The sequence below is a fragment of the Melanerpes formicivorus genome, unplaced genomic scaffold (assembly GCF_026170545.1).
Source record: "Melanerpes formicivorus ecotype bairdi unplaced genomic scaffold, bMelFor1.0.p_v2 SCAF_18, whole genome shotgun sequence".
Classification (NCBI taxonomy): Eukaryota; Metazoa; Chordata; class Aves; order Piciformes; family Picidae; genus Melanerpes; species Melanerpes formicivorus.
The window spans coordinates 3264321-3287801 of NW_027142370.1; the positions used below are offsets into that span (position 1 = coordinate 3264321).

Sequence of the window (23481 nt, forward strand, 5' to 3'; positions counted from 1 at the left end):
TGGGCACCCCGAAAGGGAGAGCACAGGACAGCACTGGGCTTTGTCCCTGCCTGGCCAGGTTGCCCTTGGCCCTCAGTTTCCCTGCCTGCAAAGGGCTTTGTGTCCTGGCTGAGGTTGTCCTGGAGCACCCTGGTGACTGTGGGGTCCAGATCCATGGGATGCTTGTCCCCCCCAGACTCCTGGCCCAGAGGAGCTCAGGAGGTTATCAGTGATGCTGGTGATATCTCCAGCCACTTGCACCAGTGGTCTATGGCTACCCTGACTCATGAGACCCCCCCACAGGCTCCTCCTCACCTGCTTGTGCAGAACCAAACCACCATCCTAGACCCTGCTTTGGTGTTGTCCCACCCTGGTAAAACCCTGAGGATGCTGGAGGAGCCTCTGAGCACCCCCATGGGGACTGTGATGAGCTGGGGCCAGGCTTCCCAGCACAGAAACCTCACTGGGAGGGATGCAGACACTTAGGCCCTTGGATGGTGGGCTGGGAGTCACACTGGTGGCAGAATGACAGTGGCATTGCATGGGGTGGCCCTTGGGGGCAGGGGCAGGATGACTTCCCTGGCATCTGCTGAGGGAGGTCTGTAGTGGGCAGAGTCTGGCTGCTCCGTGGTGTGAGCATCACCTTGACAGGGTGCTCTGTGGTGACAATGCCTTGGCAGGATGCTCTGTGGTGTCACTACCTTGGCAAGGTACCCTCTGGTGGCACTACCCTGGCAGGATGCTCTGGTGACATCACCTTGGCAGGATGCTCTGGTGTCACTACCTTGGCAGGATGCTCTGGTGGCATCACCTTGGCAAGGTACCCTGTGGTGGCACTACCTTGGCAGGATGCTCTGGTGGCATCATCTTGGCAAGGTACCATGTGGTGGCATCACCTTGGCAGGATGCTCTGGTGGCACTACCTTGGCAGGATGCTCTGGTGGCATCATCTTGGCAAGGTACCATGTGGTGGCATCACCCTGGCGGGATGCTCTGGTGGCATCACCCTGGCAGGATGCTCTGGTGGCATCCCCTTGGCAGGATGCTCTGGTGGCTCACCCTGCCAAGCCGCCCTCCCTGTCAGGACATCAGCTTGTCAGGAGTGAGTGTGATGCCCTGAGCCCCCTCCCAGCACTCAGGAGCTGCCTCTCACCCCCTCCAAACCAAGGTGCTTCTGCATCCTCCTGCTTCTGTTTCCTGACTGATAACAAGCATTCCCACCGAGCCCTGAGCCCCCAGCCCCCCTCCCCACCCCCCCATGCTCCACAGGGACTGGCTCCCGAAGGGACACAGCCTCCTGCCTGCCTCTCGCTGGGACTTTGCAGGGAAGTATTTAAAATAAAGCTTTTATGGAAAGGTTTGGCTGAGTTTTTCCTTCCCCTGCCTAGGACATAGGTTACTCGTGGATGACTTCCCTGCCCTGCAGCACTTGGTGGGAGCGAGCTCTGGGAGCTCCAGAGGGGTCACAGCTGGGGAAGCTGAGGCAGGATTTCCCCAGGGCTGTGCAAAGCAGCAGGGGACAGGGGTTTGGTGCGTGGTGATGTGTCTCCCCTCCCAGCCCACCTCAGCCCACAGCTTGCTGACACCACCTCTGTACCCCTCCCTAGAGGAGGGATTTGCTGGATCCTCCCAGTGCCACAGGGTGCCTGATGGGACAACAACGCCCTCCTTTCCCCTCCTCACTTCCGTTTCCATTGCCCTTCTGCATGCCTCTCTGCTGCCAGTGAGCTGAGGTGGGCAGAGGTGGGAGAATCCCACCCTGGGGCTCGTGTGGCTGAGTTTTGCCCAGGTAAGGTTGAAGCAGGTGCTCCCTGAGGTCCCTTTCACCCGGGGGTTGATGATTCTGTGGTGGTTCAGCTTTCTGCTGCCCCTCTTCCCCACGGGAGTGGCTGGGCTGTGGGGATTCCCTGAGGCTACCAGAGCCCAGTTCTTCCCAGCCTGCTTCCACTGGGAGGAAGCTGAGTCCAGTTTGATGAAGTGACCTCCTTGCCCCCTCACAAGATGCAAACCTGGAGCATCCCAGAGAAGGCAAAGCCCAGTTTTGTTTCTGAGGGCGCTCCCCGGTGTGTTCAGAGCATCCTTGCAGGGGTCTCTCATCCTTCTGCTGCTGCCCAGGTGCCTCTGGTGGCAATCAGGGCAGGGAAATGTCCCTTTCCACGAGTTTGACCTCAAATGCTGCTGCCACAAAGGTCCCAAATCCCACCCAAAGCCACTGCTTCTCCCGAAGCTCTTCTCCCAGAGCAAACATCCCCTGTGAAGGTGTCCCTGGGGGAAGGTTTGGAAGGTCCCACGGGGCAGCCAGCAGGCCCCTGCCCATCCCCCTCCCCTCCCCTCCTGACTTGGAAGGCAAGGCAGCAATGGATGTAAAGCTTCAACGAATGATGTGGTTCCTCATGGCTTCTAATGGGTAATAAAAGTTGTGTCCTGCCTCCTCCTCCACTGCCTTCTGGAGCCTGGCTGAGCCCCCCCTCACCCCCAGCCCTCCCTGTACCATCAACCTTTACTGAGCGGCTTTGCAGGGAGGTATTTTGAAGCCACTCATAGCTCTCTCCTGACCTCCAGACGTTGTCAGAGCCCTCCCCTCGCCCAAACATGAACACTCAGGGATACCTTCATCCCACTCTACCTCACTCCATCTCCATCCTTATCCCCGTGCCCATCCCCGTGCCTATCCCTATCCCTATCCCTATCCCTATCCCTATCCCTATCCCTATCCCTATCCCTATCCCTATCCCTATCCCTATCCCTATCCCTATCCCTATCCCTATCCCTATCCCTATCCCTATCCCTCCCCCTGCGCCCCCCGCGGCGGTGCTGGGCTGCGGCGGTGCTGGGCTGCGGCGGGGCCGGTGCGGGACCGGTTCCACCGCCCCTCCCGCTGTTTACAGCCAACACGGGGCCGCGGGCGGGGCTGCCCCGACGGGCCGGGACCGGCTGCGACCGGGCCGGGGAGGTACAAAGCCCGGGACACTGCCGGTCCCACCCCGCACCCTGCGCTGCTCCAGCCCCGGCTCCAGCCCCGGCTCCAGCCCGGTCCCCTCCCGATTCCGTCCCGGCCATGGCCGCCGCGAAGGTGCAGGCAGCGGGGGGGTCCCTGGCCGCCGCCCGGGAGCAAGCCCTGGCCGTGATTCGGGACTACAGCAGCAACCCCAGGCTGAGTGAGTGGGGGATGGCAGGGACAGGGGGGTGACAGGAGAGCTGGCAGGGATGGAGGGGTTGGCACTGAGACAATCAGGGATAGAGGGGTGGCACTGGAGCTGGCAGGGACAGGGGGGTGGCACTGAGGCTGCGAAGGGCAGTAAGGTGGCAGCGAGTCTGGCAGGAATGGAGAGGTGACAGCAGGGCTGCCAGAGGTGGGTGGTGCTGGGCCTGGCTGGGCTGAGTGGGTGACACTTGGACAGGCAAGTGTGGATGGGTGACTTTCAGGCAGAGGTGAGTGGCACTGAGGATGGCAGAGGTGGCACTCTGGCAGGCAGGGACAAGTGGGTGGCAATGGGGCAGGCAGGGGTGACAAGGATGGGTAAGTGACATTGAGGACTCTTGGGGACTTGGGTGCTCTGTCTCTCAGGGACAGCTGTGGGACCGGGGGTCTCTCACCCCCAGCCAGGGTGCTGCAGGGGGTGGGGACAGTGTGTGCTGTGTCCCAAGGGGACAGGCAGAGGGACCTGTCCCTGTCCCACTGCTCTGTCGGAACCTGTGTGGACAGCCACAGTCAAGGACGTTTGCTGTGACCTTTGTCACCTCCCTCACTCTGAGCCGGGTGGCTCCGGGCTGGCACAGCCCTGGCTGCACCCTCCCAGCGCTGGCTGTGTGTGCTGTCAACAGGGCTGGGAGCAGTCACCCAGGGCTGACCTCCCCAGAGCGCCCTGGGTGGGAGTCGGGAGGGGCACTGGGTGACAGGGAAGGGGTCAGAGGGAGCCAAGGGCTTGAGGGGAGTCCCAAGGACTGGTCCTGGCAGCAAAGAGTCCCTGTGGGGTCTCAGTTTGGGGTTCTGGCAGCGTGGGATCATGGCAGTGTGGGGTCTTGGCAACGTGGGGTCCCAGCAGTGTGAGGTTCCAGCGTGGGACCTTGGCAGCAGGGGGGTCCCAGTTTGGCAGCCTGGCAGCCTGGGGTCCTGGCAGAGTGAGGTGCCAGCTTGGAGTCCTGGCAGTGTGGAGTCCCAGTGTGGGGTTCCAGCGTGAGGTCCCAGTATAGGGTCCTAGTGTGGCATCCTGGCAGCCTAGCTTCCTGGCATGGGGCCCTAGAATGGGGTCCCAGCAGCGTGGGGGCCCAGTTTTGAGCCCCATTTAGGGGTGGATGGAAGGATGGGTGGATGGATGGATGGGTGGGTGTCTGGGTGGCTGGGTGGATGAAGCAGCAGGCTGCTGGCAGCCAGCCTGGGGACCCAACATTTGTAGTGCAGGCTGGAAGGGGGAGTTTGGTGGCACAGGTCTCAGCTTCTCCTCTGCTGTGCCCTGACCAGCCCCCTCAGCTGTGATACTTGTCTCCTGGTGGCACTGTGTGCTGGGCCTGGGCATGGTGCCAGCACTGGGCTGTCCCCAAGCAGGGCACAGTGCCTCTGGGAGCTGCAGCCAGCAGGGTTTGGGGTGTGGAGTTGTTGGCTGGGGACATGGGAAGCAGGAGAGGAGGGACCAGGGAGATCCCCCAGCACTGGACACCCCAACTCATCTCTCATTGGGGCTGCTGTGGTGTGGGATCCTGAACCCCACAGTCCATCCTTCCAGGGTGACATCCTCTATCCCAGGGTCCATTCTACCAGGATAGGACTCTCCCCCCCCCCCCCCCAAACTAGGATCCTCTGCCCCACAGTCTGTCCTGCTGGGGTGACATCCATGACAGCAAACCCCCCCAGCCCCACATCTCCGTTCTGCAGCCTTTCTCCTCTCCTCTTGGGGCCATCTCCTCTTGAAAGCCCAACTGGGGCTAGGGGGGGGTCCTCAGCCCTGGTCCTCACTTGCCCACCCCCCTGGGCCAGGTTTTGTCTGCTAGAAAATGCTCCAGCAGTCTCAGCAATTTATTTTCTCCTCCTTTCTCCTCCCCTTTCTTTCTCCCCCTCCCCCCCCCCCCCCTTTTTTTTTTGCTTTTTTCCCCCCTTTTTCCCCCTTCTTTTCCTTCCTTCCTTCCTTCCTTCCTTCCTTCCTTCCTTCCTTCCTTCCTTCCTTCCTTCCTTCCTTCCTTCCTTCCTTCCTTCCTTCCTTCCTTCCTTCCTTCCTTCCTTCCTTCCTTCCTTCCTTCCTTCCTTCCTTCCTTCCTTCCTTCCTTCCTTCCTTCCTTCCTTCCTTCCTTCCTTCCTTCCTTCCTTCCTTCCTTCCTTCCTTCCTTCCTTCCTTCCTTCCTTCCTTCCTTCCTTCCTCCCTCCCTCCCTCCCTCCCTCCCTCCCTCCCTCCCTTCCCTTCCTTCCCTTCCTTCCCTTCCTCCTTCTCCTTCCCTTCACATACCTTCCTTTCTTCCTTCCTTTCTTTCTCTTTACTTTTCTTTCTTTCTCTCTCTTTCTCTCTCTTTCTCTTTCTTTCTTTTTCTCTTTCTTTCTTTCTCTTCTTTCTTTCTTTCTTTCTTTCTTTCTTTCTTTCTTTCTTCTTTCTTTCTTTCTTTCTTTCTTTCTTTCTTTCTTTCTTTCTTTCTTTCTTCTTTCTTTCTTTCTTTCTTTCTTTCTTTCTTTCTTTCTTTCTTTCTTTCTTTCTTTCTTTCTTTCTTTCTTTCTTTCTTTCTTTCTTTCTCTTTCTTTCTTTCTTTCCTTTCTTTCTTTCTTTCTTTCTTTCTTTCTTTCTTTCTTTCTTTCTTTCTTTCTTTCTTTCTTTCTTTCTTTCTTTCTTTCTTTCTTTCTTTCTTTCTTCTTTCTTTCTTTCTTTCTTTCTTTCTTTCTCTCTTCTCTCTTTCTCTCTTTCTCTCTTTCTTCCTTCTCTCTTTCTTTCTCTCTCTTTCTCTCTTTCTCCCTCTTTCTCTCTTTCTCTCTTTCTCCCTCTTTCTTTCTTCTTCCTTTCTTTTCTTTCTTTCCTTTCTTTCTTTCTTTCCTTTCTTTCTTCCTTTCCTTCCTTCCTTCCTTTCTCTTTCTTTCTTTCTTTCTTTCTTTCTTTCTTTCTTTCTTTCTTTCTTTCTTTCTTTCTTTCTTCCTTTCTTCCTTTCTTCCTTTCTTCCTTTCTTCCTTTCTTCCTTTCTTCCTTTCTTCCTTTCTTCCTTTCTTCCTTTCTTCCTTTCTTCCTTTCTTCCTTTCTTCCTTTCTTCCTTTCTTTTCTTTCTTTCCTTTCTTTCCTTCTTTCCATTCTTTCTCTTTTTTTTCCTTCCTCTTTTCTCTTTCCTGGCCCGGGGCTGGCTTGGAGGGTTCACGCTCGGCTGGCCCTGCCATTCTTTGGCCTTTCCTCCCATGACGTGCAGGTGTGTATGGGAACCCTCGGCTGGCCGGGTCCTAATTAGTGGCATAGAGTGTGACCCCCCGCCGGGCTTTTCACCGTCCCTGCCGGGCTGGGACAGGCCGGTGGGTTTGACAGCGCGGCACAAAGTGACACATGGCACAATGGGCAGGTTGGCGGAGGGGGGAAGCGGTCACTTAGGGACCGTCGGGAAACTCCCAGCCTGGAGTTTTGGGGCTGCTGCCGCCGCCGCGGCCAGCTGGTGCGGGCTGAAGCCATCAGGCTCCCGATGGGGCTCGGGGAGGTGCGTCCTGCTATACCCAGAGGAGTATAAGGTCACCAGGAGGCAGGGCTGAGTGGGGTGCTGAGGTCTGGATTCCAAGCCAGGAGCGGGGTGAGACACCTCAGGCGTTGGCATGATTCAATGTTTTGGTTAAAACCTGGGCTGGAATGGTGAGTGGCACGCAGGGAGGCTTTGGGATGTATCCAGCCTGCTCTGGGGCATCCCACGGCTGATGCTCAGCACACCCAGACCCCTCTGCCCCACGGAGTGTCTGCTGTGGGGGGCCAGGTGTGAGGCAGTGTCCCTGCAGGACACCAGAGACCCATCCTGGTACCTGGTTCAGGACCAGCCCTGGACCTGCTGAGATGTCGTCTTCAGCCTTGTGCTTGCTCTGAGCTGGAAGGCAGAGAGTGTGGGGGTTTTAGGGTGATACATCCACCACATTCCCTATCTTTGCTCCAGCTCGGCTCCTCTCCAGCTCCATCCCACCCTTCATCCAATGCATGGTGCAGAAGGTGGGAGAAGGTGTGGGGGATCCCAATGGCTGCCTGCAGGTCCCGGGTCTGTAGCTGGGGGCAGGGGATGTGCACAGCCCCTCAGGTGTGAGAAGGGATGACCATCACTTGCCAGTCATGCCAGCTGAGAGGTCAAGGTGACCGAGGTGACCATCACCCAGGAGGTGATGGCAGCTGTTTGCAGGACACCCTTCCTCATTTCCATGGAGAAGTTAATCCCCTCGGTGGGTTTTGGGTGGTTTTTGCTGGGCTCCATGCCATGGCTGCAGGAGGAGGAGGAGGCTTTATCCTTTCCCTCACCACAGCAGACAGGCAGGTCCTGGGGGACCACCGACCGGCAAACCCCTTGGAGCACTTTGGAGCAGAGCCCTAAGGGCGTGCTGGATGGGCTGGGGGAGCCGGGGGGTGATGCCGGGGCAGGGGCAGGGGGCTGGGGAGGGCAGGCGGGGTGAGTGGGAGCAATTAGCGGCGGGTGTAGCTGGGTCGGGTCCCCTTTGTCACCGGGGGCCCTTTCCCCCGCCTCGGGCCGCCGCGATGGTCAGCAGTGCGTGAGCGGCAGGGCTAACGGAGATTGCATCTGACAGCAGCTGTGAATTTGGGGGCTGGGGGTGTGGAAAGGCCAGGTTGAAAGACTTTGCTTTGCGCTTGGCCCCTCTCCCCCTGTCCCCCCGCCTCGTCTTCCCCTCCCTATTCCCCGGCCGTATCGCCCCCCTCCCCCATCCCCCTGGTGCATACCCACCGCAGCCCACCCACCCCGCTGCACCTCCCCCCGCTTGTTCATTACAGCTCAGGGTCTTAATTATTGGAATTAGTGCCTTCCGGTAGCAGGGGCTCCCCCGCCTCTGCCCCCCTCCCCATCCTCCTCCTCCTCTTCTCTTCTCTTCTCCTCCCCCTTTTCTTCCCTTCTCCTCCTCCTCCTCTTCCCTCCTTCTCCTTCTCCTTCTCCTTCTCCTTCTCCTTCTCCTTCTCCTTCTCCTTCTCCTTCTCCTTCTCCTTCTCCTTCTCCTTCTCCTTCTCCTTCTCCTTCTCCTTCTCCTTCTCCTTCTCCTTCTCCTTCTCCTTCTCCTTCTCCTTCTCCTTCTCCTTCTCCTTCTCCTTCTCCTTCTCCTCCTTCTTTCTCCCTTTATCCTTTTTCCATTCTCCTTTATTCTTCTTTATCCTCCTCCTTCTCCCTTATCCTTCTTCTTCTTCTCCTTTCTCCTTCTCTTTCTTCCTTTCTCCTTCTGTCTCCTCTTCTGGCCTGCCTCTACCCCTTTGGTGAGCTGTCCCTTGATGTTACCGTCGTAATTGCCTCCTCTATCACGACAGAGCCCTTTGCACCACAGACACAGACATGAGTGAGGGGGCTGAGGTGATGACAGGGTGGCTTTGAGCAGGGCTTGGACTGGAAGATCTCCAGAGTTCTCTGCCCACCTCCACTGTGCTGTGACTCTGAGAGAAAGCCCAAAGCATCGACTCTGGAGCTGGAGGTGATGCTGCAGGGCTGGGTGGCCAAGCCCAGGCCTTTGGGCTACTTTCTGTCCTGGAGATGCAGTCATGTTGTCACCACCCCACAACTCACCTGCAGAATAAAGTTGGGGTGGGAGAGAAAGAGGACCTGGTGACAGCAGATGGCAGAGTGGTGTGGCTGGAGAAGAGCAGCGCTGAGACTCTGTGCTGCCAGGGACCTCCACAAGACTTCCCTGCCTCAGTTTTCCCATGAGGAAGTGAGAGGAGCAGAGCTGTCCTCCACAAGTGGTGGCTGGAGGGCTGATGATGGATGGATGGGTGGATGGATAAATGGATAAATGGAGGGATGGATGGATGGATGGATGGATGGATGGATGGATGGATGGATGGATGGATGGATGGATGGATGGGTGGAGGGATGGATGGGTGCAGGGATGGGTGGAGGGATGGATTGATGCATGGATGGATGGATGGATAAATGAATGGATAAATGGATGGGTGGAGGGATGGATGTCACCACCTGGTTGTGGGGTTTCAGAGCTGTGTGGATGTGGTGCTGAGGGCCACAGTTCAGTGGTGCCCTGGCAGTGCTGAGCTAAGGGCTGGGCTTGACATGAAAGGTCTCTTCCAGCCAAAATGATTCAGTAATTCCATGGATGCATGGTCAGAGCTTGTTTGATTCTCCAGTGCCACAGCCACAGGGCTCCCTGTGGTGCTGCCTCAGGGTCTGATGCTCACAGTGGGTGCAGAGGAAGAGAAGCCAGGAGTGTCCTGATGGGCTTGGGCCAGAAATCACCATGCTGGGGAGAGAGGGATGAGCCCCATGGCCCTGTCCCATGTGAATGGCTTCCCAAGAGCTGGAGCTGCAGAGGACCACATGGGGAGAGAAGAGGCCAACCAAACCTCTTGTTGCAGGGAAGCAAGCAAGGGGCTGGTGGCTGTTTGGGGAGGAGGTGGAAGGAGAATGAAAGGGCAGAATAATCCCTTTGGGAATAAAGGAGACAAAAGGGAGGGAGGTTGGTGGCAATGGGCCAGCTCCTGACTTGCCAACCCATTTGTATATGGAAAGGCCACAAGAAAGTCTCTCTGGAACCTCCTCCAGGCTGAACACCCTCAACTCTCTCAGCCTGGCCTCACAGCAGAGGGCTTCCAGCCCTCCCAGCCTTGCTGTGGCCTCCTCTGGCCCTGCTCCAACAGGTCCCTGTCTGTGCTGAGGACTCCAGAGCTGGCCCCAGCACTGCAGGTGGGGTCTCAGCAGAGCAGTGGGGCAGAATCCCTTCCCTGTCCCTGCTGGGGCTCAGCCCAGGATGTGGTTTGGTTCTGGGCTGTGAGTGCTCGGTGCCAGCTCCTGTCCAGCTTTGCACCCACCAGCAGCCCTGAGCCCTTCTCCACAGGGTTTCTCTGCAGGGGCAAACAGGCTCTGCCCCCAGCAGTGAAGTTTTCATCACTGGTCCAGTTGGGCTACCAAGCAGCCCTGTGGGGCCAGCTCCTGGGCTGGTGCTGGTGCCAGCGGGATGCTGAGGTGCGGGGAGCCGCATCCCGCTGCCGGGGACCACCCATCCCTCTCCAGCTGGCCCAGCCTCTCCAATCCGATTAGGATCATGAGGGAATTGGAGAGCTGGGTGTGAGGAGAGAGGGCAGGGGGATGAAAGGGGTCAGGCCCGGCCGTGGCAGCCCTGCCGGCCTTTGACACATCGGCAAGAGGAGCCGGGGCTGCTCCCGGCACCTGCGCTCGCCTGGGGACCTGCTCTGCACCCTTGCTGGGCTCCAGCACCTTCCTCCTCTTGCCTACAGCCCTCCAGGACCTTCCTCCTCTTGCCTACAGCCCTCCAGGTCCTTTCTCCTCTCACTGAGCTTCTACAGCCCCCCAGGACCTTCTTCCTCTTGCTGGGCTCCTACAGCCCTCCAGGACCTTCCTCCTCTTGCCTACAGCCCTCCAGGTCCTTCCTCCTCTCACTGAGCTCCTACAACCCTCCAGGACCTTCCTTGCTGTGCTCCTACAGCTCTCCAGGTCCTTCCTCCTCTTGCCTACAGCTCTCCAGGACCTTCCTCTTGCTGGGCTCCTACAGCTCTCCAGGTCCTTCCTTCTCTTGCCTACAGCCCTCCAGAACCTTCCTCCTCTCACTGGGCTCCTCCATGGGTTCAGTCCCCATCTGTCAGCCTGGTGCTTGACATCCAGGTGCCTCCCCGTGCTCTTCACAGTCACTTTGGTGAAAGCAGATCCCCAGCACCCTCATTTCCTCACCCAAATGCTGGGCCTGTGCCAGTTCCCAGCACCCTGAAGTCTCATCCTGAACCTCAAGGTCCTCCTGGCAGCTGGGCAGAATCGGGCTGGATGCTCAGACCTTGGCAGTAGTGGCCCCCAGCAGCTCATCTTCCTGCTCAGCAGCAGCTGGGAGGGGTTGTTGATCCTCAACACATCTTCATCCTCATTGCACAGTCCCCTTGGCAGCTGGGCAGGAGGAGACTGGGTGCTCAGACCTCACCTTGGTGCTGTTGGCCTCAGAAGCTCATCCTCCTGCCCAGCAGCATCTGCCCCAGGGGACTGCCCATGCCTGAGTCTCCCTTGGGGCTGCTGTGGTGCTGAAGGCAAGGGAAGGCAGCAGGGCAGTGGCAACTGGCAGGGCTGTACCCCACACCGGGGCTGCTGCCTCTGCTTATGCTTTCTGGGGGGGTCTGTGTGTACCCAGGACAGCTGGGGCACCAAGATGGTGTCACCCAAGGCTGAGAAGTTCCCTTGGTGCTGCCTGGCAGAGTTGAGTCAGGGAAGCTGGGAATTGGGTGGGGGGGGGACACATGGCTCACCCTGAGTCCCCAGACTGCTGGCTGTGGGGGCATTCACAGTTGTGGTGGCATCCTTGGCTGTGGTGACATCCTTGGTGTGGTGGAGTCCTTGGTGTGGTGGAGTCCTTGGCTGTAGTGTTGTTCTCTAGTTGTGGTGGCATCTTCTGGCTGTGGTGACATCCCTGGTTGTGGTGGAACCCCTGGCTGTGGTGGAGTCCTTGGCTGTAGTGTTGTTCTCTAGTGGTGGCATCCCTGGTGTGGTGACACCCCTGGCTGTGGTGGCATCCCTGGCTGTGGTGGCATCCCTGGTGTGGTGGCATCCCTGGCTGTGGTGGCATCCTGCCAGTCACTCAGTGTGTAGCTGGGATGAGGACAGGGATGATGGCAGGGGTGGCACTGGGGTGGGCTGGATCCTGCCCTGGCTCTTGTGGTTTGGAGGTGGTGATGGTGGGAGTGGGGTGGGAGTGGGGTGGGAGCCTCCCCAGCTGGGGGGCTGATGGCATGTCCTTGTCCCCAGCCTACAGGACCGTGTGTGGTGTCAACGGACCCCTTGTGGTGCTGGACAACGTCAAGGTGGGAGCCTGTTGGTGGGGGCCGAGGGGACACCTGGGTGGTGGCGCTGTGGCTTGTGTGGGGACGATTCTGCTGCCCCTGCCCTGCTCTGCCAGGAAGGGAAGGTGCCATGGGCGACTGTGTCTCTTGCCCCCTGTTCCCGAGTGCCCTCTCTCCTGTTCTCTGGGCTGTTCCCTGCCCCCTCTCCTCTGTTCCCTTGCCCCGGTCCCCGGGGCTGTCCTCTCCTCTCCGGGGTCCGTCGGTCAGCTCCGAGCTCCCTCCTCTGGACACGGCCAGCAGCAGAGCCTATGTCCCTTGTCCCCTTGCCCCTCCTGTTCCTTGCTCCAGCTCCTGATCCCTGTCCCTTGTACCCCAAACCAAGCTCTGGCTTCCATGTCCTGTCCCCTGTCCCCCTGCCAGAGTTCCAGCTCCTGTCCCCTGTGCCCCAACCCTACCTCCAGCTCTTGTCCTTTGCCCCCTGTGCCTCTGCCTGAGCTTTGTCTCCTGTCCCCTGCCCCCCTGCCAGCTCTCCAGCTCCTGTCCCCTCTGCCCCTGAGAGACCTCAGGTTCCCATCCCCTGTCCTCTGTCCCCTGTGTCCCAGCCCTGCCTCCAGTTTCTGTCCCCTGTCCTCCATCCCCACGTTCAGCTCCACCCAGGAGCCTGGTGTGGGTGAGCCTGCAGCGCTGCCCCCAGCTCTGGCTGGCACTCTGGGGGCACCCAGCCCGTCCCTCCTCCTGGAGGGGTCACTTGGGTGGGCTCTGGGCATCTCAGCATCCCAGTGTGACCTTCCCCGGGGCTTTGTTGGCCGGTGGCTGGTTTCTATGGTCCCATTCACACCCAGCCTGGCAGGATGGGAATTAATCAGCTCAATTAGGGAGCCTGACCACGGCTGGTGTCCCCCTCACGCCGGTGTCCTTTATGCAAAGGGCTTTACAGAGAATTAAAGTCCAAAGTTCACAGCACTGGTGGCTGAGAGTGAGGAGGAGGAGGAAGAGAGCACAGAGTGTGCTGAGCAGCCTGAGCTGCTCTGTCTTGGAGGGGACTGACAGAAGTGGGGGTGGGGGGTGGGGGTGGTGTCTCTGAGGTGTCCCCCAAGGGATGCTGCCAGCTCCAGGGTGTTCCTGCTGGGGCTGCAGATGCTCTGGGCTGCTGGTTCTGCCTGCCTGGCATGGTGAGTGCTGCCTGTTGGCATCAGCTGCTGAATGTCCCCCTGACCCCTATGGGGTTTGGTGGCTTCAGAATCCCAGGATCACAGCATGGAAAGGGTTGGAAGGGACCTCTGGGGACCGCCCAGTCCAACCCCCCCTGCTCCAGCAGGGTCACCCAGAGCAGGTTGCCCAGGATCACAATGGCCAGGTGGGTTTGGAAGCTCTCCAGAGCAGGAGACTCCACAACCTCTCTGAGCAGCCTGCTCCAGGGCTCCAGCACCCTCACGGCAAAAGAAGCTTCTCCTTGGGGACCAGGAACCCCTTGGGCACGGAAAGGAGAAACAGAGAGACGTGGTGGGCAGGGCTGGTGGGCAGGGGCTGCTGAGGGGTGGTCTGGGGTGGCAAGAGGAGCCCTCCACCCAGCTCCCTCTGTCCCTGTCCCTCCAGTTTGCCCAGTATGCTGAGATCGTGAACTTCACGCTGCCCAACGGCAGCAGCCGCAGCGGGCAGGTGCTGGAGGTGATGGGCTCCAAAGCCATCGTCCAGGTGAGCCCAGCCGGGCGGGATGCGGTGCGAGGTGCAGCCCATGGCCTGGGGGCTCTGCCTGGGACTGCTGCCGGGCTCCGTCCCGGGGCTCTGTCCCCCTCCAGCGGTGGTAGCTGCAGCTGGCAGGAGCCTCTCAGGCTCCGGTCGCGGCTCCTGCAGGCTGCGGGACCGATGTGCTGGGACGGGCAGGGCACAGGGACGCGGTGCAGCTCCTCGCTGGTCCCCAGCCCTTCGGCTGGAGCCTAGAGAGGTGTGCCAGGCACTGGGGGGTGCGTGTGTGCAGCTGGTGCCTGCTCGGGGTGGGAATGGCTGGGTCACAACGTCAAGGTGCCAACATCTGCACAGCTTCAGCAGGGTGCAAGGGCCAGGTGTGGGCATGACCTCATCCTGGGTCTCCATCCTGCTGGCTCCATCCTTCCCTTGCCCCAGCTGCCCACCCATGTCTCCTGCCCTGTCCCCACCACGGTGAACCCCTCTGGGTGATGCTGCAGCCTCCTCAAGCCTCCCCATCCTCCACCCCCACATTCTCCCCAGCAGCCAAAAGGACTCTCTTGCCATCACCCCACGACCCCCAGCCCTCTGTGGGGCAGGCAGCAGGTTCTGGGGGTGCCCACAGCGGGCAGGGAATGCCCCAGAACCCGGGCCAGCCTTGCAGTGATGTTTCAGGGCTGTTTGGGGCTGTCCTGCCTGATTAGCTGGGGTGTCCCCCCCAACCCGAGGAGCCCTCTAATCAGCTAGCCCAGGGCTTGGGGTGGCCACATGGCTGGGCTGGGGCTGGCAAGCAGCCAAAGCTTGCTCCTCTAATGCTGCCTGGACCTCTGCAGAGCCCTTTTAATCCTATTAGGGAGTCAGCCTTGGGAGGGGAAAAAGGGAAAGAATAAAAGGGGGGGGAAAAAAGGGAAAAGGGGGGAAGAAAGGAGGGGAAAGGGGGAAAATGAGGGGGCAAAAAGGAGGCTTTTGAAGAATTTGGTTGGGGGGGACACACGGGGGTGAGCTGTGGGCACCCAGGGGCTGTGGCCATCCCCTGCCCTTGTGCCTGCTGGCATCTCCTGGCATTCCCGAGGCCCCCACCCTTCCCCCAGGGGCCACCCGGCTCTCATTAACGCAGGGAGCTGGAGGTTAATTAACACAAATGGTGTCAAATATTATAGGGATCAAAATGCCTTCGGCTGTCCTGCCCCAGGATCCCTCTGCCCAGCTCCCTGCATGGGCCAGGGCCGGCTCCCCCCGCCCCCCGCTCCCTCCCCCCTCCCAAAGCCCCCCCAGAAGGGAGTTTTCTTAACCCCGGGGTCTCCCCCCTCCTCTTTTCTCACCTCTCCCCATCAGCACCACCTCCCACCCCTCCCTCAGCCCTTCTCCTCACCCCTTAATCCCAGCTAATTGCCACCCACCTGCCTCTTGCCCCCGGGGTCTCTGCAGGTGTTCGAAGGAACATCTGGCATCGATGCCAAGAAGACCTCCTGTGAGTTCACTGGGGACATCCTGCGCACCCCAGTGTCTGAGGACATGCTGGGTAAGGCCAGCCCAGCCCTGAGGCCTGGCACAGCTCGCTGCATGGGTGACGGCACGGCCCGGTGCCGTGCCGCTGGGGGCAGGGAAGGCGCTGGCAGTTTGGGGGTGCTGGGCTCTGGATCTTAGGGGCTGAGAAGATCCATGGGGGCCTGAGAGAGATGGCAATGGTCACCCTGCTACAGGGTTAAAATATGCCCCTGGCACCACTGTGCCCAGGGAATGGTCACAGTGGTCTTGTGTTGGTGGCTGGACTCAACCTTTGCCAACTGAAACAATTCAGTGACTCCAAGCAAAAGCTCGGGGTGGCCTGGGAGAAGGGCTCCTGGGTGGAGACAAGCAACTCCACCCCATGGCTGTGCCATTACCTTGAGCTTAGCAGAGCTGGGGACTGCTCAGCATCTGTGCTGAGCCTGGAGAGATGTGACCACAAACATGGGACACCTGGAGATGTGACCACAAACAGGGGGCACCCCATGGGGACACCTGGAGATGTGACCACAAACAGGGGGCACCCATGGGGGCACCTGGAGATGTGACCACAAGCAGGGGACACCCCATGGGGGCACCTGGAGATGTGACCACAAGCAGGGGACACCCATGGGGGCACCTGGAGATGTGACCACAAGCAGGGGGCACCCCATGGGGACACCCCCCCGGGCAGAGCCATGGCAGACCCCCGTGGCCCTGAGCAGCTTCCCTTGGTGATGCTCCAGCTCAACCCTGCAGCCTCACTCCACGTTAGAGGTTCCTGGGATCCAAAGCATCCCCGGGGTGCTGGCGGGGGAGGGTCCCAGGTGACTCGGGGTCTCGGTGGAGGGACGAGGGCTGACGCACAGCATCGCTCCCCGGCCGAGTGTCTCCTGCGATCTCCTTGCCCTGGGTGCCGGCAGCGCGGGGCGCGGGCAGAGCTCTGCCCGCAAAGGGCAGCGGTAAAGGGCAGCGGCGGCTGGCAGCGGGCAGGTGTCGAGGCAGCTTCGGCAGCGAGCGCTGACGGCCGGGCAGCGGCGGCGCCCTCCAGCCTCTGCCTCTGCCGCTCCACTCCGGGGGGCAGCCTGGGCTCCTCACCCCGAGAGCGACACTGAGCGGCTGCCGTGTGTCCAGAGGAGGGCAACACAAAGCTGGGGGAGGGTCTGGAGCACAACTTGTGAGGAGCAGCTGGGGTGGTTCAGCCTGGAGAAAAGGAGGCTGAGGGAAGACCTTCTGGCTCCCTACAGCTTCCTGAAAGGGGGCTGGAGCCAGGTGGGGGTTGGTCTCTTCTTGCATAGAAAAAGAAACAGGACAAGAAGAAACAGCCTCAGTTTGCCCCAGGGGAGGTTTAGGTTGGACATGAGGAACAATTTCTTCCCCTTGAGGGTTGTCAAGGCTCGGCCCAGGCTGCCCAGGGCAGTGGTGAAGTTCCCATCCTCATCCTCATCCTCATCCTCATCCCCATCCCCATCCTCATCCTCATCCTCATCCCCATCCCTATCCCATCTCATCTCATCCCCATCCCATCCCCATCCTCGTCCCTATCCCTATCCCTATCCCATCCCATCCCCATCCCATCCCTGTCCCTATCTCTATCCCATCCCCATCCCCATCCTCATCCCCATCCCCATCCCCATCCCCATCCCCATCCCCATCCCCATCCCCATCCTCCCAGCGCTGTGGGGATGTGGTGCTGAGGGCCGTGGTTCAGTGGTGACCTGGCAGTGCTGGGCTAAGGGCTGGACTCTTAGAGGGCTTTTCCCAGCCTGAGTCTGCCTTCGCCTCGGGCTGGGATTGCCCAGGTGCTGTGCTGCGTGGCCCTGCCCTCCCCTGTGCCATCCCTGCCCTCCCCTGTGCCGCCCCTGCCCTCCCCTGTGCCATCCCTGCCCTCCCCTGTGCCATCCCTGCCCTCCCCTGTGCCGGCCCTGCCCTCCCCTGTGCCATCCCTGCCCTCCCCTGTGCCGCCCCTGCCCTCCCCTGTGCCATCCCTGCCCTCCCCTGTGCTGCCCCTGCCCTCCCCTGTGCTGCCCCTACCCTCCCCTGTGCCATCCCTGCCCTCCCCTGTGCTGCCCCTGCCCTCCCCTGTGCTGCCCCTGCCCTCCCCTGTGCCATCCCTGCCCTCCCCTGTGCCATCCCTGCCCTCCCCTGTGCTGCCCCTACCCTCCCCTGTGCCATCCCTGCCCTCCCCTGTGCTGCCCCTGCCCTCCCCTGTGCTGCCCCTGCCCTCCCCTGTGCCATCCCTGCCCTCCCCTGTGCCATCCCTGCCCTCCCCTGTGCCGCCCCTGCCCTCCCCTGTGCTGTCCCTGCCCTCCCCTGTGCTGCCTCCACCCCCCCCTGTGCTGCCCCTGCCCTCCCCTGTGCTGCCCCTGCCCCCCCCTGTGCGGCCCCCGCCCCCCCCCTGTGCTGCCCCTGCCCTCCCCTGCGCCGCCCCTGCCCTCCCCTGTGCTGCCCCTGCCCTCCCCTGTGCTGCCCCTGCCCTCCCCTGTGCTGTCCCTGCCCTCCCCTGTGCTGCCTCCACCCCCCCCTGTGCTGCCCCTGCCCTCCCCTGTGCTGCCCCTGCCCCCCCCTGTGCGGCCCCCGCCCCCCCCCTGTGCTGCCCCTGCCCTCCCCTGCGCCGCCCCTGCCCTCCCCTGTGCTGCCCCTGCCCTCCCCTGTGCTGCCCCTGCCCTCCCCTGTTCTGCCCCTGCCCTCCCCTGTGCTGCCCCTGCCCTCCCCTGTTCTGCCCCTGCCCTCCCCTGTGCCGCCCCTGCCCTCCCCTGCGCCGCCCCTGCCCTCCCCTGCGCCGCTCCTGCCCTCCCCTGTGCTGCCCCTGCCCTCCCCTGCGCCGCCCCTGCCCTCCCCTGTTCTGCCCCTGCCCTCCCCTGTTCTGCCCCTGCCCTCCCCTGCGCCGCTCGCTCTCGGTGCCCGGCGGAGCAGCGAGCCGTGGGTGCCCGGCGAGCTCCAAGGCTGCTGACCTTTCATGGTCTGTGCTCCCGAGCCCCAGCCCTGCCGTCACCCTGATCTGCTCTGACAAGGCCAATGTGTCCCCAGCCCCAGCAGGGACCGGGAGGGGGTCCCACAGGGGTGACAGCGGCAGGGGGGAGCGCTGGGGGCGGGGGCACAGCAGCCTCACCGCTATCGATCCCACGGCTCGGAGGTGATCGATGGGAGGCTGAGCAGGACTGGTGATGCTCTGAGAGCCTTGGCCTGTCCCCCCCGGGGCGGCTAGGGGAGGGTTCCTGATGTCACCTCACCTGCACAGGAGCCAGGGAATCCACAGGGGAGGTGGAGGAGGGTGGCACGGGGAGGCCTTTGAAGACCTGGTTCCGTGTGCTGGCATCTTCCTGCCCCAGGGTTGTGGTGTCCCCCAGCCCATGGGTGCCAGACCTGCTGCCCATGGCATGCCCTGGCATGTCCTGTGGCAGCCACGGGTGCCTGGCTTGCCCTACCCAGTGGCTGCCCTCAGCAGAGGACCAGCAGCTCTTCCCTTGCAGGTCGAGTCTTCAACGGCTCTGCCAAACCCATCGACAGTGGCCCCCGGGTGATGGCTGAGGACTTCCTGGACATTAATGGTGATGTCTCTGGGCACAGCATGGCTTTGCCAGCTCCTTTTGCCAGCCATGGGGGATGTTGGAGGGTGCCAGGGACAACCTGGGGCTATCTGTCCCCATTGGGGTGCCCTGGGAGGAGGTGTGGGTGAAGGGCTGCTGCTGGGTGTCTGCACCTGAGAAGGTTGCTGGGCCAAGACCTCCCTTAGATCCAGAAGCCCATGCCCAACTTGGGGGGTGATTCCTCTGCTGCGGGGTGCCCCATGGCTGCCTTGTTTCCCTTGTCATGCCCCAGGCCAGCCCATCAACCCCCACAGCCGCATCTACCCCGAGGAGATGATCCAGACTGGGATCTCCCCCATCGATGTGATGAACAGCATTGCCCGGGGCCAGAAGATCCCAATCTTCTCTGCTGCCGGCCTGCCCCACAATGAGGTGGGTCCCTGGGGGCTTCTGAGCCCCTGGCATAGCCCTGGCAGCAGCAGGAGGAGGATGGAGAAGGGATTTGGGAGGCTTGGAGCCCATCTCCTGCATCTCTCCTCCTCTCCCTCCTGTGCTCTGTCTCCTTGGCTCACCTTGATCGGTCAGAGCCACATGTTGGGGTGGCTGTTGTGTTCCCCAGCACCTCACAGCCACCCCAGGAGACCATTGGCCTTCTTGGGCATGAGGGCACGTTGCTGGCTCGTGGGGGACTTGCCCACCAGCACTCAGAGCTGCTTGCCAGCAGGCCAGCTCCTCACCTGCACTGGTGCAGGCTCCCCTCTGTCCTACCTCCACCGCCTTTGCCTCTCTGCCCATCCTTGTCCCAGGGGGGTTGTGGTCCCTCTCGGAGGGCTCTTGGCCCCACGGTGCCCACCTGTCCCTGTGCCACTGCAGATTGCTGCACAGATCTGCAGGCAGGCTGGGCTGGTCAAGAAGTCCAAGGATGTGGTGGACTACCACGAGGACAACTTCGCCATCGTCTTCGCCGCCATGGGGGTGAGGCAGCGCCGGGCGGCAAACCTCTGACGAGAAGCCCAGCCTGGGCTCCCAGGACGTGCAGGCAGCCTCCTGCGCTGCCTGAGCTGTGCTGGGCAAGAGGAGCTGCTGCTGAGCGTGGCTCCTCCTGCCCCGGGCAGGTGAACATGGAGACAGCTCGCTTCTTCAAGTCAGACTTCGAGCAGAACGGCTCCATGGAGAACGTCTGCCTCTTCCTCAACCTGGCCAACGACCCCACGTGAGGCTCCCTGCTCTGCCCCCTCCCACGCTCTCCTCCTGCTGCTCTTCCTCCTCTCTCCTCCTCCTTTCTCCTGCTTCTCTTCCTCCTCTCTCCTCCTCCTTTCCCCTCCTTCTCTTTCTCCTTCTCCTTTCTTCTCTGTTCTTCTCCTTGTTTCTTCACCTTCTTTCTTCTCTTTTCTTCTCCTTCCTTCCTTCCTTCCTTCCTTCCTTCCTTCCTTCCTTCCTTCCTTCCTTCCTTCCTTCCTTCCTTCCTTCCTTCCTTCCTTCCTTCCTTCCTTCCTTCCTTCCTTCCTTCCTTCCTTCCTTCCTTCCTTCCTTCCTTCCTTCCTTCCTTCCTTCCTTCCTTCCTTCCTCCCTTCCTCCCTTCCTCCCTTCCTCCCTCCCTCCCTCCCTCCCTCCCTCCCTCCTCCTTTCTCTGCCTTCTTTCTTTTCCTTTCTCCTTCTTTCTTCTCCTTCTCCTTTCTTCTCCTTTCTTCCCCTTCTCCTTTTTTTCTCCATTCTTCTCCATCTCCTTTCTCCTTTCTTCACTGAGGACCTGATCCATCTCATGTGGACCAAGGTGCAGCGACTGATGCTGGGTCCCCATCCCTGCCTGCAGCAGCAGAGAGCCAAGGCCCTGGGTGGGCAGTGGGTGCCTCTCTCCATCACCAGCCCAGGGAGGCTGCGATCTGGGGTGTGCAGGGAGGCTGTGTGATGGACCTGGGATCCGGGGGGTGCTGACCTTGTCCCCCTGGCAGGATTGAGAGGATCATAACCCCCCGCCTGGCCCTGACCACGGCTGAGTTCCTGGCCTACCAGTGCGAGAAGCACGTGCTGGTGATCCTGACCGACATGAGCTCCTACGCCGAGGCCCTGCGGGAGGTCAGCTGTGCCCACAGGGCTCTGCCCTGAGCCCCTCCATCCTCCCAGGGTGCCATGGGACGAGGTTGGGGTGCCCAGAACGCTCAGAGTGCCTGGGATGCCTGGGGTGCTTGTGGTGCCCAGGGTGCCCAGGATGCCTGGGGTGCTTGTGGTGCCCAGGGTGCCCAGGATGCCTGGGGTGCTTGTGGTGCCCAGGGTGCCCAGGATGCCTGGGGTGCTTGGGGTGCTTGGGGTGTTCAGAGCTCTTGGAAAGCTCACAGTACCCAGGGTGCCCAGGACACCTGGCATGCTCTCAGGATGCCAAGGTGCTTGGGGCTCCCAAGGCACTTGGGGTGCTTTAGGTGCTCAGTGTGCTTGGGATGCCTGGGGTGCCCTGGGTACTTGGGATGCTTATGGTACCCAAAGTGCCCAGGGTGCCTGGGGTGCCCTGGGTTCTCGAGGTACCTTGGGTGCCTGCTGCCCCCAGGGTGCTTGGGGTGTTTGGGATGCCTGGGGTGCTCGGGGGTGCTTGGGGTGCCTGACCCCCCCTGCAGCACTGGTGCCACCCCGGCCCCTGGTGCCGCAGGTCTCGGCAGCCAGGGAGGAGGTGCCCGGCCGCCGCGGCTTCCCCGGCTACATGTACACAGACCTGGCCACCATCTACGAGCGAGCAGGGCGTGTGGAGGGCAGGAACGGCTCCATCACCCAGATCCCCATCCTCACCATGCCCAACGACGGTCAGCAGCGCTGGGGGCGGGGGCGGGGGAGGGCCCCTGCAGGCTGTGTGGTGCCAGCGCCGTGCGGGGGGCTGGGAAACGCCAAACGGGTTTGGTTTGCCCCCTTTGGAGAGCTTGTCAGGGGAGGGCGGTTTCCTGGGGTGCTTTTAGGGCTGTTTTCCTCCCCAAGGCATTCCTCTGGCCGCCCCCCAGCTCAAAGTGAAGGGCTTCAGCCACAGGATGTGTTGGAGTGGGGGTGTTCAGATTTGGGTGCCCCTGGGGTGCAGTTCCCTGCCTGGTGACCTTCAGCTGGTGCAGTGTCCCCGGGGCTGTGCTGCTCTGGCCACGCTGTGCCAGGGGGCATGGCTATGCCCTGTGCCCAGCCAAGCAGCCAGGCTTGCTTTTGGGGTTCAGAGCAGCCTGCCCTTCCCCACCCCAGACATCACCCACCCCATCCCTGACCTGACTGGCTTCATCACCGAGGGGCAGATCTACGTCGACCGGCAGCTGCACAACAGGCAGGTTGGTTCCTGTGCCCCTTCCTGCCCTCGTGGGATGCAGCTGGCACTGCCAGCCCCACCAGCACCCTGTGGGGCTGGGATCTGGCCTGGAGCACCGGGCTGAGGGGTGCTGAGGGCAGGGGGGTTGCTCAGAGCGAGGGGGTGGCTCTCTCCCTGCAGATCTATCCCCCCATCAACGTGCTGCCCTCCCTCTCCCGCCTGATGAAGTCGGCCATCGGGGAGGGCATGACCAGGAAGGACCATGGGGATGTCTCCAACCAGCTGGTAAGGGCTGGGAGGGAGGAGGATGTAGAACAAGAGGCAATGGCCTCAAGCTGTCACTGGGCAGGTTTAGACTGGACAGGAGGAAACATCCACCAAGAGTGGTCAGAGCTTGGAATGTGCTGCCCAGGGAGGTGGTGGAGTCCCCGAGCCTGGAGGGGTTTGAAGGTGCTTGGGGCTATGGTTTAGGGGTGACCCTTGCAGAGCAGGATCAGTGGCTGGGCTTGGTGACCCTGAGGGTCTTCCCCAGCCTGAATGTTTCTGTGACTCGGTGGTGGTGGTGATCTGGGGGAGGAGGGGGGTGTCATTTCTCCCTTCAAAGCTCTTCTGCTCCTGTGTGGGGCTGAGCCAGTGGATCAGGAGCTCGTTTTGGTCAGAAAAAAAAGCCTCTAAGATCATCAGGTCCAAGAATTAACCCAGGGCTGCTAGGGCACCCCCAGCAGCACAGCACCACGGCTTTGAATGGCCTCCAGGGCTGGAGGGGGCTCAGCTGGGTGCTGCCCTCCCCCTGCCCACCTTGCCCCCGCAGTACGCCTGCTATGCCATCGGGAAGGACGTGCAGGCCATGAAGGCAGTGGTGGGGGAGGAGGCGCTCTCGGCGGATGACCTGCTCTACCTGGAGTTCCTGCACAAGTTCGAGAAGCAATTCATCACCCAGGGTGAGCCGGGGGCGCCCTGGCGCTGGGCAGGGGGGTTTCAGGGCTGGCCTGCCCCCCAGCATCGCTCCTCTCTCCTGCCCCCTCCTGCCAGGCCCCTACGAGAACAGAACCATCTTCGAGTCGCTGGACATCGGCTGGCAGCTGCTGCGCATCTTCCCCAAGCAGATGCTGAAGCGCATCCCCGAGGGCATCCTGGCCGAGTTCTACCCGCGGGAGGCCAAGGGGCAGGGCCAGGAGCCAGCCAGCACAGCCCTCTGACAGCTCAGACCATCGCACGGCGCCGCGGGCCCTGCCCTGGGCTTAGCTGCTGGGAGAGAGCCGCGGGGAGCCTCAATAAAACCGCCGTGGTCACCCAAAGCCCTCTGTGCTCCTGTGGCCATTCCCTTCCCTCACCTGCTCCCTGCAGGGCTGGTCCCATCCCCCTGCCCCGGCCCAGGCTGCCTGACGCGGGCAAGAGCTCCTCCTTGAGCAGGGAGATGCCCAGCCCCCTGCTGACCTGGCTGCTCCTCCAGCCACAGCCTTTCCTTCGCTGTAAGATCCCCTGGGAGGTCTAAAGGCCATGGCAGGGGCGGGGGGCTGGTGGTGTTGCTAGGTGGGGAAGGACCTGAGCATCTCCCTGGGTCTAAGCCCCTCACTCCAAGGACAGTGAGGTGCTG

At 61.3% G+C, this 23481-nt stretch overlaps 1 protein-coding gene across 1 annotated transcript; it reads left to right on the forward strand.

Moving 5' to 3' along the window:
* The first annotated feature begins 2964 nt into the window (after positions 1-2964).
* On the forward strand, positions 2965-23182 carry ATP6V1B1 (ATPase H+ transporting V1 subunit B1). Its single transcript, XM_068149393.1, has 14 exons — positions 2965-3137; positions 11875-11930; positions 13506-13604; positions 15024-15117; positions 18557-18634; positions 18906-19045; positions 19487-19588; positions 19729-19826; positions 20566-20689; positions 21255-21405; positions 21824-21906; positions 22065-22169; positions 22696-22825; positions 22917-23182. Exons 1-14 carry the CDS (start codon positions 3038-3040, stop codon positions 23081-23083), a joined length of 1527 nt encoding a protein of 508 aa, XP_068005494.1. The 5' UTR covers positions 2965-3037; the 3' UTR covers positions 23084-23182.
* Positions 23183-23481: the final 299 nt, after the last annotated feature.